This window comes from Diceros bicornis, chromosome 21 (assembly GCF_020826845.1).
Source record: "Diceros bicornis minor isolate mBicDic1 chromosome 21, mDicBic1.mat.cur, whole genome shotgun sequence".
NCBI lineage: Eukaryota > Metazoa > Chordata > Mammalia > Perissodactyla > Rhinocerotidae > Diceros > Diceros bicornis.
The window spans coordinates 41,587,417-41,603,089 of NC_080760.1; the positions used below are offsets into that span (position 1 = coordinate 41,587,417).

The 15,673-nt window shown below is 47.9% G+C and overlaps 1 protein-coding gene across 1 annotated transcript; it reads right to left on the bottom strand.

The window, feature by feature from the left end:
* Positions 1 to 360: 360 nt before the first annotated feature.
* Positions 361 to 2,897, bottom strand: LRATD2 (LRAT domain containing 2). Its single transcript, XM_058564930.1, has 2 exons — positions 2,498 to 2,897; positions 361 to 1,977 (listed from the first exon to the last, which is right to left on the bottom strand). The coding sequence occupies exon 2, from the start codon at positions 1,879 to 1,881 to the stop codon at positions 943 to 945; it is 939 nt and encodes a 312-aa protein (XP_058420913.1). The 5' UTR covers positions 1,882 to 1,977; positions 2,498 to 2,897; the 3' UTR covers positions 361 to 942.
* Positions 2,898 to 15,673: the final 12,776 nt, after the last annotated feature.

A 15,673-nucleotide genomic window follows, 5' to 3' on the forward strand; every position in this document is an offset into this window, starting at 1 on the left:
TCAGCCAACCCCGTGTGACTTTCGGATGCACACGGCCAAGCAGGCTTAATTAGATCAGACACACAAAGGGCCATTCCCTCCTTTCACAACAAATAACGCAGCTGTAAGTGCCTACAATTGCAGGCGAGAAACAAAGGCGGCAAAACAGAACCATAATTGAATCCTTCCCCTGGCTGGCCTGTGACAATGATTTACTTGTAACCTGGGAAGTAGCCGGTGGAGCAGGAGGGAGCAGGAAACTCAGCTAGAAGCCAGATCCAGAAGATGAATTACTTGAGGATGGGGAGGAGGGAGGTAGCAAAGTCTTTGTTTTGTAGCCCAAGTTTACTCGACTATTTGTTACACTTCATAGTGGGCTGCTCCTAAACCTGGTCCTGGTTTCGCCAGCCTTGCACCCCAGGAATCTCATAAAACAAATCACCCTAGCCTCCTGGATTCCACACACAGCTCCGCGGGGGTAGCAGATAAGAGGCTCTCTACGCTGGCCTGGCACCCACACAAACCCAATCTGGCCTTCCTACAGGACATCCTCCAAGCCCAGGGTAGGAGGAGAAGCCAGGAGGAGGCAATGGCAGGCGTTGATACTCCGAACTTTTCTCCAGCTCTGCGTGCTTAAGAAGGGTCGATTTTGGACCCAGGTCCAGCAAGGATTAAGTGTCAGGCAAGTTCACAGTCTGCCCCCACTTCGGAAAGGAAGACAAATTGAGGAGGCGGGAAGGAAGTGCCCCCAGCCAAGGTGTTCCTACCTGCTCCCTCTTCCTCCTCCGTCCAAGATAGCAAGCTCAAGCCACAGCTGGCTGCGCATTTCGCCAACTCTAGGTTTTCCAAATGGCCCAGGAGCCCAGATGGGGCCCAGAAAGCGGTAGAGGAGGGAGTGAGAGGAGGCAGGGGGCAGCGGCTGCTCCAAACAGCTCCTTTTCACAGCTGTGCACAGCTCGTCCATCAGTGCACCACTGCCTCTCGGTCCTCCTCCTCCCGGCCGGGCGCAGGGGGGCGCCCGGGAGGCGGCGTAGTCCGCGCGGCGTCGCAGTCGCCCTCGTCTGGCTCGGCCGGGTGTAGGTGCATGGCGAGCTCCTGCAGCACCGCTGCGCGCCCTATCTGGTCGTTGCGCCGCTTCTCCATGATCAGGTCCTCCAGGCTCTGGAACTCCAGCGTGTGGCTGCGCTGCGCAGAGAGCTGGATCTGCAGCCGGTAGGGCTGCTTGCCAATGCGCAGCTCGCCGCCGATCTTGAACTCGCGCTTGCCGTAGCGGCACCAGGCGGCGAAGCTCTCCGAGTTGCGCCAGCTCAGCTCGCGCTCCTTGGCGCCCACTTGCGCCAGCGCGTTGCGCACCACGGCGCTGGGGCTCAGCGGCTTGTAGCGGTACAGATCGTTCACCACGCGGCCGCGCCGGCCCTGGCTCGCGTCCGTCAGGAAGCTGTTGCTCACCTCCAGCCGGTGCAAGTGCACCACCTGGAAGTTGCCCACGTATACAGCCCAGTGCGGGTACTGCGCCTGCGACACGAACTCCACCAGGTCGCCAGGCCTGCACTTGTTGAGCAGATTTTCCGGCGTGTAGGTGCTCAGCGCTGCGGAGCCCGGCGCGAAGCTTTTCTGATAGATGCACTCGTCGCGATAGAACACGGAGCACTCCACCTCGTGCAGCCGCGGGTCGTAGGGCTGCGGCGGGGGCAGCGGCGGCCCGTCCCCGCCGTCGGGCAACCCACCGCCGCCTCCATCCGGCCCCTGGGGCGGCGGCTGCGGCTCCATGTCCTCATCGTCATTGGAAAAGATATACGAGACCCCGATGCGAGGCCCGTCGTCCCGGTCCATGCCGGTCGGGTCGGCCGTGGGAACTTCCTTATAACTTAGGTGGGTCAGTTTCTCCACCTGGTTGCCCATCGCGCTGCGGACACACGTTCACACCGCCGAGAGGGGAGAAAGCGAAACCACCACTAGGGTCATTGGCACAGGTCCCCGGACAGGGGCTGAGACCACCTGTTGGGAGAGGAAAGCAAGGAAGCCATGTAGGAGGCCCTCCATGAAAAGGACGATTTGTTAAGAGGAGGAAGAACGGCTGGGGGCCGAGCACCCGGAGCCATTTTACGGGGAGTCTCGGATGTAGCAAGTCTTCCCTCATTTCTCCACCTCCAGGGTCACGGTCACAGGAGGCCGGGCAACTCCAGCTCTCCCCTGCCCAGCCCTTCACCTCGCCCGGGCAAAAGCAGCTTCTACCGCTTCCGCCAGTGCCCTACCTGGTAAACCCAGGCCGGGGGGGGGAGAGAAACTTTACTCCAACCCCCCACTTCCTAACCCCACTTGTCACCCCAGGGCCCCAACTTGGCCCCTGAGACACCCCCCACGCCTCCATCCCCGGGGAAACCGGCGACGATCTCGTAGCGCGGCTCGGGCAGGTGAGCCACCCCACCTGGCTCACCTGCGGCGCCTTCTCCTCCGGTCTCGCCCGCCCCTCCCCCGCGCGCCCGCCCCCTAGCTCGGGTTACCTGCGCAAACTCACCCGCCGGGAGGTGGAGGCCGTGGGGAATTGGGAGGGGCCCCCCGCCTCACCCTGAGACTTCTATGGCGAGTTTGCAGGTGCAGGCTCCGCAGTCCCTCTTCTCCAGGCGCGGGCGGCGGGGAGGCTGGGCAAGAGGGCAGCCACGCATGTCTTGCCCCCGCGGCTACGTAGCGCCTCAAGACTTGCAGGTGGGGGGCAATGCCTGTCCACACCGCACCCCCTCCCTCCTGCTGGGGCTGCTGCTCGTCCTAAGCCTGCTCTCGGGGAGGTGGGGCGCGAGAAGGAAGGGACGGAATCAGCCTTGCTGCCCGGCGGCGGCAGCTCCCGCTCGGGCCGGGCGAGCAACAAGCGCCGGAGCGGGAGGGACGGGCTTGTAGATCCGGCTCCGGGCTCCCGGGGCGGGAGCGCAGCCCCTGGCATTTAAAGAGACAGGCGCTCGCTCCCGGAGCCCAGGTCTTTCCCGCACGGCGCGGAGCCTCCGGGGTCCCCGCCCCCGCCCCGCCCACCTGGGCCACGCGGCTCCGCCCAGGCCACGCCCCCGCAACTGAGCAAGTTTAAATCCCGCTGGTAAATAATCAACCGGCCGGCTGGTCTGTCTCTCTGCGCGCTGCGGTGTGCGCAGGTCGCTTCTTAGAGCAAGGGCTTGCTGTCAGCTTGTTTTCTGAGCTGTAGGCTTTGAAAAGAAGTTGGAAGGCAAATGCCACCTGCCAGTGTAGAGATGAGACAGGGATTAATAAGAGTTTGGTGTTTATTCCTTTTCCCTTTCGCCTCTTCTTTCCCAGAGTGTTTGGAGAGGGAGGAACAGTCATTAGGAAGCAAATAGACGTTTGCTTCTTTCTTTTCTTTCCTAGAACGTATTTCTTGCCAAAGGTCACAGAAAAGAATTTTTTACTGAGACAGCTCGAGAAGAGTTTCAGTGTAGAGGTGTTTCCAGAATGAGTGCTGTGAAACTTTCTGGTAGGAAAAAAAAATTTCACTGAAAGAAAACAGTGTAAAACAGAAGGCAAACTTAATTACCGGCTTGCTTCCAAGGCCGGTGCTCTATTTATTAGATGTCCATCCCTGGAAGTTAGCACAAAGTTGATTTCATAACCTCAGTTGTTATTTCAAGAGATATCAGTTCGTTGGTAGTGAGAGAGAGCATCCGGCTCTGGTTGTTTATCTTCCGGTAGAGGATGTAGGAATTGCCCAATTGTCTTTAAATTAAGTACAAAGTAGCAGAGGTCCCTGGTGAATGTATTTCCTTCTTGTTGACTGACAGAAGGAAGTGACAGGAGACAAGTATTACATGTTAACCTCCGCAAGAGGACACTCCCTCTCTCCCTGCTCCATGCTGCTTTCGTTTTAGGTACCTAAGATATGAGTTACCAAAGTGTTCTTTGTTTTTTAAACAAATAATGGGGGTGGAGGGTTGACAATAGACAAGCTTAGGCATGCACTGGAACACCCAAACTAATTCGTGGTGGAATTAAGAATGCAACTCAAGACCTCCTCTACCCTGTTTTGCATCACTGTTTCTTTTGACTAAATTTTTCCAGGTAACACTAGTATTTATTCAGTGTGTATGCCAACCAATGGACAGGAATATACTAACCCTACTGCGATCCTTTTTAGTTTGAGAAGAAAAAAATCCATCTACTTATGTACTTTTGAGCCCAAACAATCAATATTGGTAGGGCTGTAATGGAAGTTAGTCCTACAGCAAGCCAAAGATCACAGTGTAAGTTAGACCAAAAAGAGGCTTCTGGGTGTCTGCTGTGCAGATTAAATTTAAGTATTTTCTGACCAGCCTCAGGCACTTGTGACCAGATGAGTCCTCCCCTGGACCCTTTGATGACACGTGCTCTGGGGGCTGCTGTTACCTGGATGGTATTTGTCACTACCATTTGAACTCATGTAGGGACTCATTATACAGGGAGGAGTTAAGCTTATAGAGGCAATGTTGAGTCCTCCCATGTCTGTTAGACTGGGAGACCTTTGCTACCGTCAGCTGTTGTAGGCCACTTTGCCCCTAGGTGGTATTGGATAGGTTGGCTGGTGATGAGAGAATCCGTAGAAGGACACAATAGTATGACAGTTTGTTGCCACCACTCTGGGGCAAAGATCTAATGAGTAAGAAAACAATACCTACTTGTCTAGGTGTCTGTCCCGGTGTCTTGATGAGCTCTGTTCAGCTACACAGTAGTGGCTCAACAATATTTCTTGAACTGACCAGTATGAAGTCTCAGAGGGAACAGGCTCTGAGTCATCTTTATATCCGATGCCTGGAACTTAGTTAGTGCTCAATGAATGCTTAATAGATGCTTTATGGGAATTCTTGGCCATATTGGTAACCTGCTTCTTGTGTAGCTTCCTTCATTAATGCCTGTTTAGGGCCCAACCTCCTTCTGATCACCTGGGGCTTATGATCAGAGGTTACAGGATGGGTCCCAAACACGTTTTGTCCATCTCAAATAATTGTTTGATAAGTTTAAATTAGCTGTCAACAATTTGGAGACTTGGGAAATGTCACATAAAAATTCAGATTTCCAGCTTCACTTGAGAAAGCTAATGATATGAGACCATCAGACCATCCCACCTTCCAGGATGGCAACAAAGAGCTAGAGCTGAGTAGTGGTTGTCTTGGAGATGAGATGTAGTCTCCAGTTGGCCCCAGTCCCTGTCCTATCCACCTCACCCACCTAGTTCCTTGGCTGGCCCTGAGCGTCTCTTTGTTGGCCACCTCTGCCATCCAATTTCTACACCACACGTTGTATCACTTTATTATATGTAATTCAGCTCTTGATCATATACCATCTGATATTCTTTAATTCACGTATTAAAAATGTCTTTTCTAGAGAGAAATTGATTCAAAATATATTTCTTTTTTTTTAATAATTTTATTTATTTATTTATTTTCCCCCCAAAGCCCCAGTGGATAGTTGTATGTCATAGCTGCACATCCTTCTAGTTGCTGTATGTGAGACACAGCCTCAGCGTGGACAGAGTAGCGGTGCATTGGTGCGCGCCTGGGATCCGAACCCAGGCCGCCAGTAGCAGAGCGCACGCACTTAACCGCTAAGCCACGGGGCCAGCCCCAAAATATATTTCTTGAAGGCCTAGTAGGCACCTGCTAGTCTTACACACCACACATTCATTCTACAAGTACAACAGGCAGTGTGCTAGGTTTTGTAGATATTCATGTCCCCATGGACCTCAGTGTAGTGGAGAAGACAGAGAAATAAGAAGACTCCTTAGGACAGTATGATGTGTCCTCCGGGAAGGAGAAGTAGAGGATGCTCAGGGGAAGTTTCAAGGCATGTAGATGCAAAGATGAGTATCAAAGTGCCTGCCATCAGGGGTCTTGGACTAGTTGGAGTGACACAATTCTAAAATTAATAATGACAACTTACGGTTGAATGAATTCTTGATTCTATTATAAAGGAGAATTAGGTTTAAAGAGGGTAAGTGACTTCTCCCAGCTGATAAGTGGGACCATCTCACAGGTCTGCTTGACTTCAAGGCCTGTGCTCGTAACCACTTTGTTTTAGATAGAGACAAACACATTCTTCAATATTTGACGAATAGGTGAGTGTCTGGTTTTATTGGGCTCCAGAGATAAAGCCACAGACACAGTAGACAAAGTCCTTTCTCTTATGGCTTTTATATATTGATGGGAGGAGACAAATGACAAGTAAGTAATTGAATAAGAATTTCTGAGAGAGATAAGGGCCATGAAGAAAATAAGATAGGGTAATGGGATTGAGGGACTGTCACTACAGAGGGGGTGAGGGGTGGCCTACTTTGGATAAGATGATCAGAGGTGGACTCTCAAGGAAGTGGAACTTGAGCTGAGGCTTGAAGGATGAGAAGGAGCTGGCCTTAGCATTCCCTCCGCAGGGAATGCCAAGAGCAAAGGCCCAAGGTGGGAAGGAATTGGGGTGTTTAGGAAAAAGGAAAAAATACAGTTGCGACTAGAGCACAGGGAGTGAGAGGAGCTGTGATAGGAGATGCCATTAGGAGCTGGAAAAGCTTTGGGGTTTTAAGGTTTCTGGCTGCCCTGTGGAAAATGGACTGTAAAGGGAAGGGAAACGAAGCACATCCCTCAGAGGACCAGGCTGTGGGGAAGAAAGGCATTCCACACAAAGGATGAAGCCAGGAAACCACCTTCCCCAAGAGCAGTGGCTAAGTAAAGAAATGTTCCTTGGATTTGAATTCTCAGCCGTACTGTAGCTTCATCCCCCAGCAGTGACCCCCAAGTGTCACATCCCACACACCTCCTCGGAGGAGGCGCTCAATAAAAACAAGTTGTGTTGAATGCCAGTTAGTCACTCTCACAGTATTCCTGTCCAGAGCAGTGGGGAATAATTGAGAATTGACGTTTCTACTTGACAAGGCATGGGCCCTGACTCTGCAGGTGTGGTCGGGATCTCCTTTTAAATGGCTCAATCCAAGAATGTGCAAAACAGGAGCACGAGGGCAGAATTATCTGATTAGGCAATCTGGAACTCTGCCTGTTCCCAGGCTGGGCCTCAGGCCCATGGCAGAAGCAGATAGCTAAGTGAGTTTGCTGGAAAACAGGTTCCTCCACAACTCCCTTATATTGGGAAACTCCCAGACTTACCTGTGCCCGTCGCCCACTGCTGGTGTTTTGTTGAGACCTTAGGAGATAAGTGGTAGCAGAATGGAAACAGATGACCTGGGTTGGAGTCTTGTTTGCCAGATGTGTGACCTTGGAGCCATCTCTTCTCCACTCCGGGCCTCCTTTCCCACTCTCTAACGTGGGGCTGATGATACTACTTGCCTCATTTTTGAATCTTCCAATGAGACAGTGTATGTGGAAGCACCTTGTAAATCCTAAAGGCTGTGTAGACGCCAGGCATTATTTACACACCATGTAAGAGCCAGATGATTTTTTTGTGTGTGTGAGGAAGATTGGCTGTGGGCTAACACCTGTGCCCATCTTCCTCTACTTTATATGGGACGCTGCCACAGCATGGTGTCACGAACAGCGTGTTGGTGCGCACCCGGGATCCGAACCCCAGGCCGCCGAATCAGAGCATGTGCGCTTAACCTCTGCGCCAAGGGCCGGCCCCCAGATGATGCTTTTAATATGGGGAGCAAAAGGATAACCATTTGTTGTGAGCGTTGTCTTACTAAATCTCCGTACGAATCGTGCATTTTACATTTCCCGGGTGAGAATAAAAGGCCAGGGATATGAATCTTTCTGATGGTAAGTGGGTGAAGCTGTACACAAATCCAGATCGGGCTGGCTCCAAGTCTACTTTTCACGCTATGTCAAGCTACCTCCGGAACACCAGCGTATGTTTGTTCATCCAGACACTGGCCAGTCCAAGGACCAGGGGGCTTGTGGGCCTTCTGGATGTAGAGTGCCCAGCTTGTCCGGGTTTGCCTGGGCCTCTCCTGGTTTTAGCACGGAAAGGCCCATGTCCTGGGCACACTGGGACAGCTGTCTGCCCTACCTGCCTGCCTCTCTGTCCTGGTCATCGCCTTCCCTGAACCAAGGGCTTTCATAGACGGATCTGGGGAGATTGTGGGGCGTAGAACAGAGAAGGGAGAGGGGAGCAAGGAGAGTCAGGTGTCCGTCCCAACTTCACTCCCATAAATGGCCTCCATTGTCCAGGCGAGGTTACCCGTACAGCAGCGGCTGCATGAACAGGGCCATCCAATAAGAGACAATAAGTGTTGTAACCTGCTTTTGGCATTCATACTTTTTTTAAAAATTATTTTATTGAGGTCGTATTGGCTTATAACATTGTGTAAATTTCAGGTGTACATTATTATATTTCAGCTTCTGTAGACTACATCGTGTTCCTCACCGATAGTCTAGTTTTTATCCGTCCCTATACACATGTGCCCCTTTAGCCCTTTCACCTGCCCCCTACCCCCTTTCCCCTCTGGTAACCACCAATCTGTTCTACTTATCTCTGTGTTTGTTTGTTTATCTTCCACATATGAGTGAAATCATACAGTATATGTCTTTTTCTATCTGACTTATTTCGCTTAGCATAATACCCTCTAAGTCCATCCATGTTGTCACAAACGGGACGATTTTGTTTTTTTATGGCTGAGTAGTATTCCATTGTGTGTGTGTGTGTATGTATGTATATATATATGTGTGTATGTATGTATATTTATATATATGTATATATATATATAGCACATCTTCATCCATTTATCCATTGTTTCCAAGTCTTGGCTATTGTGAACAATGCTGCAATGAGCATAGGGGTGCATAAATCTTTTTGAATTAGTGATTCCATGTTCTTTGGATAAATACCCAGCTTGCCACTCTTGTTCAACACAGTACTGGAAGTTTTAGCTGAAGCAATTAGGCATTCATTCTTTTTTTTCTTCTTTTTTTAATAGGATTCTTCACAAGACGTGAGGGCTGGGCCTGTCTCCCCTTTGAGAGGTACTGGCCCACAGCTGCTCTCTTCGCGCTCCCAGCCTGCCTGTCTTGAGCTTTAAAACCTGCATAAAGAGTTTTGCACTTTGGCTGAATTATTCCTTGACCTTCAGATTAAGGAAGGGAACAGAGGCTGCTGAGTGGCATCCTTATCCTTAGCTTCTATATTTTATTTGCTTTTTCCCTCGGATCGCCAGAGTGGGCTCTCTCAAGCAGGCTGGGCCAGAGCTGGTCTGCCTTGTGGGGAGGGGTGATGAGATGCCCTGAGAAGGGGTCTGGAGTCTATTGCCCAACCCAGATCATCAGCTCTCCGTGAATTAATTCTGTGGCTAAATTGTGAGGAAGCTTTTAATCCTTTTCCAGAAGAGGGCTCACCAGTGGGAAGACACAGAGGCCCGTCCCTCCTGGAGGTTTGCTGTTTTAGGAGGCCCCCGACGTCATGTTGTTGATGTCGAACCGGAGTTTGATTTGTGCTCCTGAGTCTGAGCTGGGTAGCTGGGTTCCTGCAGAAGCCTCATGAAAGATGCATCTCACCAGGCGGTTCAAGGGGAAAGACGGGCTTAAATTACAGCTCTGCAAATCCAAATATTGGCATATCTGCAAATCCAAATGTAGGGATTTCAAAAAAAATCTACATTCTCAGAATCTTATTTTGTACTTCTTGTGCAAGAAGGAGAGGATGAGATATTCAGAGAGGAGACAGGCTGTCAATAATGAGAGAAGCTTCTGCAGAGCAAACCCAACCTCCTTTTCTTTCCTTGGGCATTCTTCATGCTCCCAGGGCAGAAGAGCTCCAACATGAGAGAGGAAGACAGCATTTGTTCAGCATGGCTTTCTGCTGGGTGGATTAGGGGGACTACTCACCCAGTATTTGCGGCATAGAGCTCAACAAATCTGGTTGGTCAATTTCTGTCTGCTTCCCCCAAACCACTTCTAGGTCTATTCACAACACAGCATCCCCCAGCAATCCTGTGAGACTGTGAGCTAAGCCAAGTCACTCCTCTGCTCAGAACCCTCCCATGGCTCCCCATCTCCCTTGGAGAAGGGCCAAAATCCCTAAAATAGCCCCCAAGGTCCTGGCCTATCTTCTCCATTACCTCTCTCACACCCCCTCACTCACACCTCCTGACACACTGACCCCTTGCTGTTCCTCCCTCAGGATGGGCATGCTTCTCTCTCATGGCCTTAACATTTGCTGTTCCTTCTGCCTGGAATACTTTTTGTCCAGATATCTTCATGGTGTCCTCTTTAAATCTTGACTCAGATGTTAGCTTCTTGGTGAGCCTTCTCTGACAACCTATTTAAAGTTCCAAATGTCCTCCCATAATACCCTTTATCCTCTTTCCTGCTCTCTTTCTCTATCACTTATTTGACTCACTTATTGCCTTTTACTATTCTATATGATTTATTAATTTATTTTTGTTTGTTATCTCTCCCAGTTAGACCATAAGTTCTAGGAAATAAGGGATCCTTGTTTTGTTCCTTGCGGTATCCCCAGCTCCTAGAACAGTGCTTGACAGGATCAGTAACTTGTAGTTAAAAGGATATATGAAAGGGCTTTTTATGAGTCATCTCTATTCATCCTCACAACAGCTTTAATGGTGTAGGATTATTTTCAATTTACAGATTAGAAAATTAATTATGGAATTTACTAAATGCCTACGGTGTGCCAGGCACTGTACTAGGCAGTTGAGTTTCAGAGGGGTTAAGAAATTGGGCAAGGTAACGCAGCTAAGTTCACCAAGAAATTATAGCTCTGTACCGTCCAACATGGTAGCCACTAGTCTCATGTGGCTCTTGAGCACCTGAAATGTAGCTAGTTTGAACTGAAATGTGTCATAATGTAAAATGCACACCAATTTTATAAGACTTAGTACAAAAAAAGTAAAATATCCTACTAATTTTTTTATATTGATTACATGTTGAAACTATAATGTTTTACATCTATGGGGTTAAACAAAGTATATTATTAAAATTAATATCACCTATTTCTTTTTACGTTTTTTAATGTGGCCAGTATAAAAATTTAAATTACATGTGTGGCTTACATTTGGCTCTTCTAGCTATTTCCATTGCATCTTGCATCTCTATCATCTTCAAGTATATTACCTCTTGGACTCTTGAGTGCCAGAACACAGTGACTTTGTCTTCCCTATGAGGATCAAAGCAAAGATGTGTGAAATGCATCCACAAGTCTCCAAAGTATTAAGATACCTGTTATGAACTGTTTGTGTCCCCCCAAAATTCGTACATTGAAGTCCTAACCCCAGATGTGATGGTATTTGGAGGTGGAGCCTTTGGGAGGTAATTAGGTTTAGATGATGTCATGAGGGTGGGGTCCCCGTGGTGGGATTAGTGTCCTTATAAGAAGAAGAAGAGACACCAGAACTTCCTTTCTCTGCCTTGTGAGAGCATGGTGAGAAGGTGGCCATCTGCAAGGCAGGAAGGAGGCCCTCACCAGAAACCGACTGTGCTGGCATCCTAATTTTGGACTTCCAGCCTCTAAAACTGTGAGAAAATAAATTTCTGTTGTTTAAGCCACCCAGTTTATGGTATTTTGTTATGGCAGCCAGAGCTACCCAAAGGAATACCTAAAGACTGAGTGTCTGTCTCTATGAGAGATATAATCTCTCATAATCTCCATGAGAAGCAAAGGGAGAGTTGAAGTGGCCTCCAGGGGTGATGTGTCTTCAGAACCTTCTACTAAAGCAGAAAGTCCCCTGCACAATCTTGAGAGTGTGGTCTGTGAAGGAGGAACCCCCAGTATGATGGAGGTGGATGAGGCTGGCTGTCACAGAGCCAGGACACCCACCAACACCAACGAACATGTTCTACTCTCTTCTACTCTCTGTCAACTGAACAACTGTCTGAGGGGCATTTGGTGTCCATATAGACATGCTTATAAAGAATAAAAGTTGACCTAATAATTACATTTATTTTTGTCAGTCAATAAGCTGGGAGGCTAGTTTCATGCCTCTGATTCTGGGGGCTGAGTCCCTCCACTTTCAATGGGTTGGCAGAGTTGGGTTTCTGAGCCTTCGAGCTTGAGGATCATACCTCAGATGGTAGCGAATTCATGAAAATGCTAACAAACAAATAAATAAGATAGTAGCAGCTAACATTTGTTGAGTGCTCACTGTATCCAGCACCATTCTAAGAGCTTTATATGTGTTCACTCATTTAATCCACACCTATGAGGTAGGCATTATTATCATTATCCTCATTTTACAGATGAGAAGTCAGAGGAATAGTAAATTTAGGTATCTTGTTTGTGGCAACACGCTGGTAATTTGCAGAGCCAAGAGTCAGACACTATACAGTGCCACAGAGTGGCGGTAACCTCTGATCACCAACCTTGCCCAGACAGTAACCAGTATGGCTGAGTTCTATTGTTTTCCTACTCCACATTCCTCTTGGTCTCATCTGTGGCTGATGAAGCCATCACCTGTCACCTTTGTACTCATTCATGAGTCTGATTCTTCATCATCCTCTGCCTCATCTCCTGCCAGTTTCCCAATTGCCCATGATGCTCCAGCCACACCAGTCCTTGGCTTCCTGTCCTCACCAAGCTCATGATTGCCTCAGGCCTTGACATTCTATGGGCCTAGAATGTTCTTCATCTCACTCTTCATAAAACTAAATCCTTTACATTCTTTATGCCTCCAGTTAAGTCAAGTCCTTAGAGAGAGCTTTGCCAACCAGCTTGTGAACCCCCCTCATTCTTCCTCGGCCCCTGTTTGTTCCCTACACAACGCTTATTCCAATAGCGATTGTATTTGCTTATTTACTCATCATTGCCTGTCTCTCCAGGTACCCAGATTTTGATATGTCACCATTGCACCCCCGTTGTTCAGTGTAGTGTCCTACACATAGTAGATGCCTAACAAATATGTGCAGAGTAAGGACTGCACATATTCTTTGGACTAGCCAGATATTCTCATTCTGTATGGGTCAAGAGAAAGACTTCTTCAAAAATCGATTTTGAGTTTCAAGTATGTGGTCAGGTTCACAAAACTAAGGTGTTAAATGGAACCAGAAGGAAGCTGATGCAGTAAAATGGGTTAAGGAGGAGAGATTTAAAAAAACAACAACAAGAAGAAAACAGTAAGGACATATTAAGGAGAACAAATATCAAGAAAGGGTTTGCTCAAATTCGTTGCATTCTGGGTTGACTTCCAGTTTCTTGAATGAGTTATCTGGCTGGACTGCACGAGTGAAGGATGGATGGAGTTCTCCCATTACGTGTTGAGGACTTAGCTTTGATCTAGCTCTTCCTTGGGCCCTGTGGCTGGAGCTGAATGTGCACCACTGTGTATGGCAGTCAGCTGCTGTGTGTTGCAGTCCAGTTCCACGAATTCTTATTGAACACCTAGTTTATGTTATTCATTGTTCTCACTTGCTATACAAAGGGACTAAAACCCGATCCTTGTCCTCGGGGAGCTCACAACCCCATCACACCAACTAGCATCTACTGAACAACTTAGTAGATGTTCAGTAGCATTTTTGAAGTAATGGATTAAATAGTCATAGAATTAGACTTTTGTCTTAAGAGTCCTGAAAGCAGTTGGGGATGCCAGACAAGGGATACTTAGAGACTGAACCAAAAGTATTAGTATATAGGCTTTGTTTACCTAGCTTTTGCAAATTGGAGGGTCTATAACCACTCTGTGCATAGCTATTGGAAAGGAGGAAAAAAATACTTGTACTCTACCTATCTTAGGTTCATTGACTGGGGCCCTCAAATTAGACTGACAAAAGGCAGATTAATAAGAGAAAAACAAATAGAAGTTTATTAACACGTGCATCACATATATACGTGGGAGCACTCTGCAATGAGTGGATGAAAGGGGTGGTTAGAACTTGGGCTTATATAGCATCTTAGCAAAGAACAGTAATTTTGTAGAAAAGTGATAAGACAAAGGAAAAGGACTTTGAACTTCTAGGGGCAACAAATTGTGGGAAGGCAATATATGGGGAAATTAATGGTAGATAAGGGCTAGTTAATAAGGTTTGTTTATGTAGATTCTTTCTCAATGCTATCTTGTCTCCAATGATAAGGTTGTTATACCCTTCTTGGTGCTGGAACTGTTACCGCACAAAGGGCACAATCTGCTCGCCGTGAGACAAAGGCCAATCGTCCAGAGGCAAGATGATGGAAAAGAAAGGGTAGTTTATTACAGCTTGCTAGCAAGGGGGAAGATGGCCAACTAATGTCTCAAAGAACCATCTTACAGAACAAAACCCACAGGCCAGTTATATAGAGGGCTGGTGTCGAAGTGGGAGAGGCATCTGGTCCCAGGGTGGCGGCATCCATCTGATTACTGGGTGGAGGAATCTGGTCTCAGGGTGAGGGCATTCATCTGGTCTTAGTTCCTGACAGTCTTTTGCTTTACTTGATACGCATCAGAAATTGGAGCAACGCCCTACACCCTGATCTTTCAGTTGTCATTGATGATGGCCGTCAGCATAGACTCTCTGCCCAGGGGTCATCACATCACATTCCTAAGGAACTCAAAAGAACAAAGTTATCAACTTATAGCAGCTGGGAGGGGCCATAAAGTTTAGAGTTAGTCAGAGGTCATTCCAAGTCACAATATGGTTTCTCCTCTATAATATGGCTTCCTTATGTCAACCCTGTATTGAGCCCGTATCAGAAGTGGGGAAGGGGACACCTTAACAAGGGGGATTTATGTTTGTTTTCAGGTAGATAGGGGGAGAGCAGAGAGCTTTTCTTGTATCTGCTGCTTCTCAGTTGCTTTCAACTCAAAATAATCTTTGTTCCAAAGTGACATATTTTGGGGTAGCATATTATGCCATTCTTCACTATGAACCAGCAAAAAAGATGAGGTCTTGTCTTTGAGATGACAGGAGGCTTTATTCTGTGCCAGGTACTGTGCTAACTATTTGTAATCCTTACCTGGTTAACCCTCCTCATAACCTCACATGTTCCATCATTATCCTAATTCCCATTTTATAGATGGGGAAAGTGACTTGTCAGAAGTGACTTGTCCCTATCACAGAGCTGGGAAGTCAACCAACGAACAGGATATGGACCCAGGCAGGTCTGAATCCAAGTCTCACTGGACATGGCACCTTGGCAGTCCAACCACTGTTTGTCACACTGATTTCACAAAACACAACAGGAGATCCTTGGTGAGACAAAATGCAGCCAGTAACTAATGTTTCTTTTTCCTTTTCCTCCTCCTCTAAGTGGGGCATGCTTCACCCCGAGCACCTAGCCCAAGGGTGTCAGACAGGTTTCTTAGAATTTAGCACACCTATCCTGATTTCAGAAACAGACTGATAGAAGATGGCCCCATTGGGAAAAGGAACCTGAACTTTCTATATAAGGATAGCCCACAGAGAACAACCTGGGGACCCTGACTAATTTGACAAATGAATGTATTACCGTGGGAGGATCTGAGTCATTAGAGCTTTGGGGACATGCCAACTAAGATAAATAAATTGGATTTCAGTGTGCTGTGCTGAATCGCTACATCTCTGCAGGCACTTAAACACAGCAGCAACCTGAGCGTGGAGAAGTCTGCCGTTTTGGCAAGGTCAAAGAGATTCCCATTCCCACTAGGCAAATTTCCCTCGCTTAGTGATTTACAAATTCGTGTCCCAATTTCCCAATTCTCAGGGACAGGATCAACCTTTACCACCACTGTCCTGAGCCCTTTTCCTTCCATTGTTCACAAGCCCTAGGGGCTTCTGCCTCCTGAGTCATTATATAAATGACTTTCGGGCAGAATCTAACAGCCATT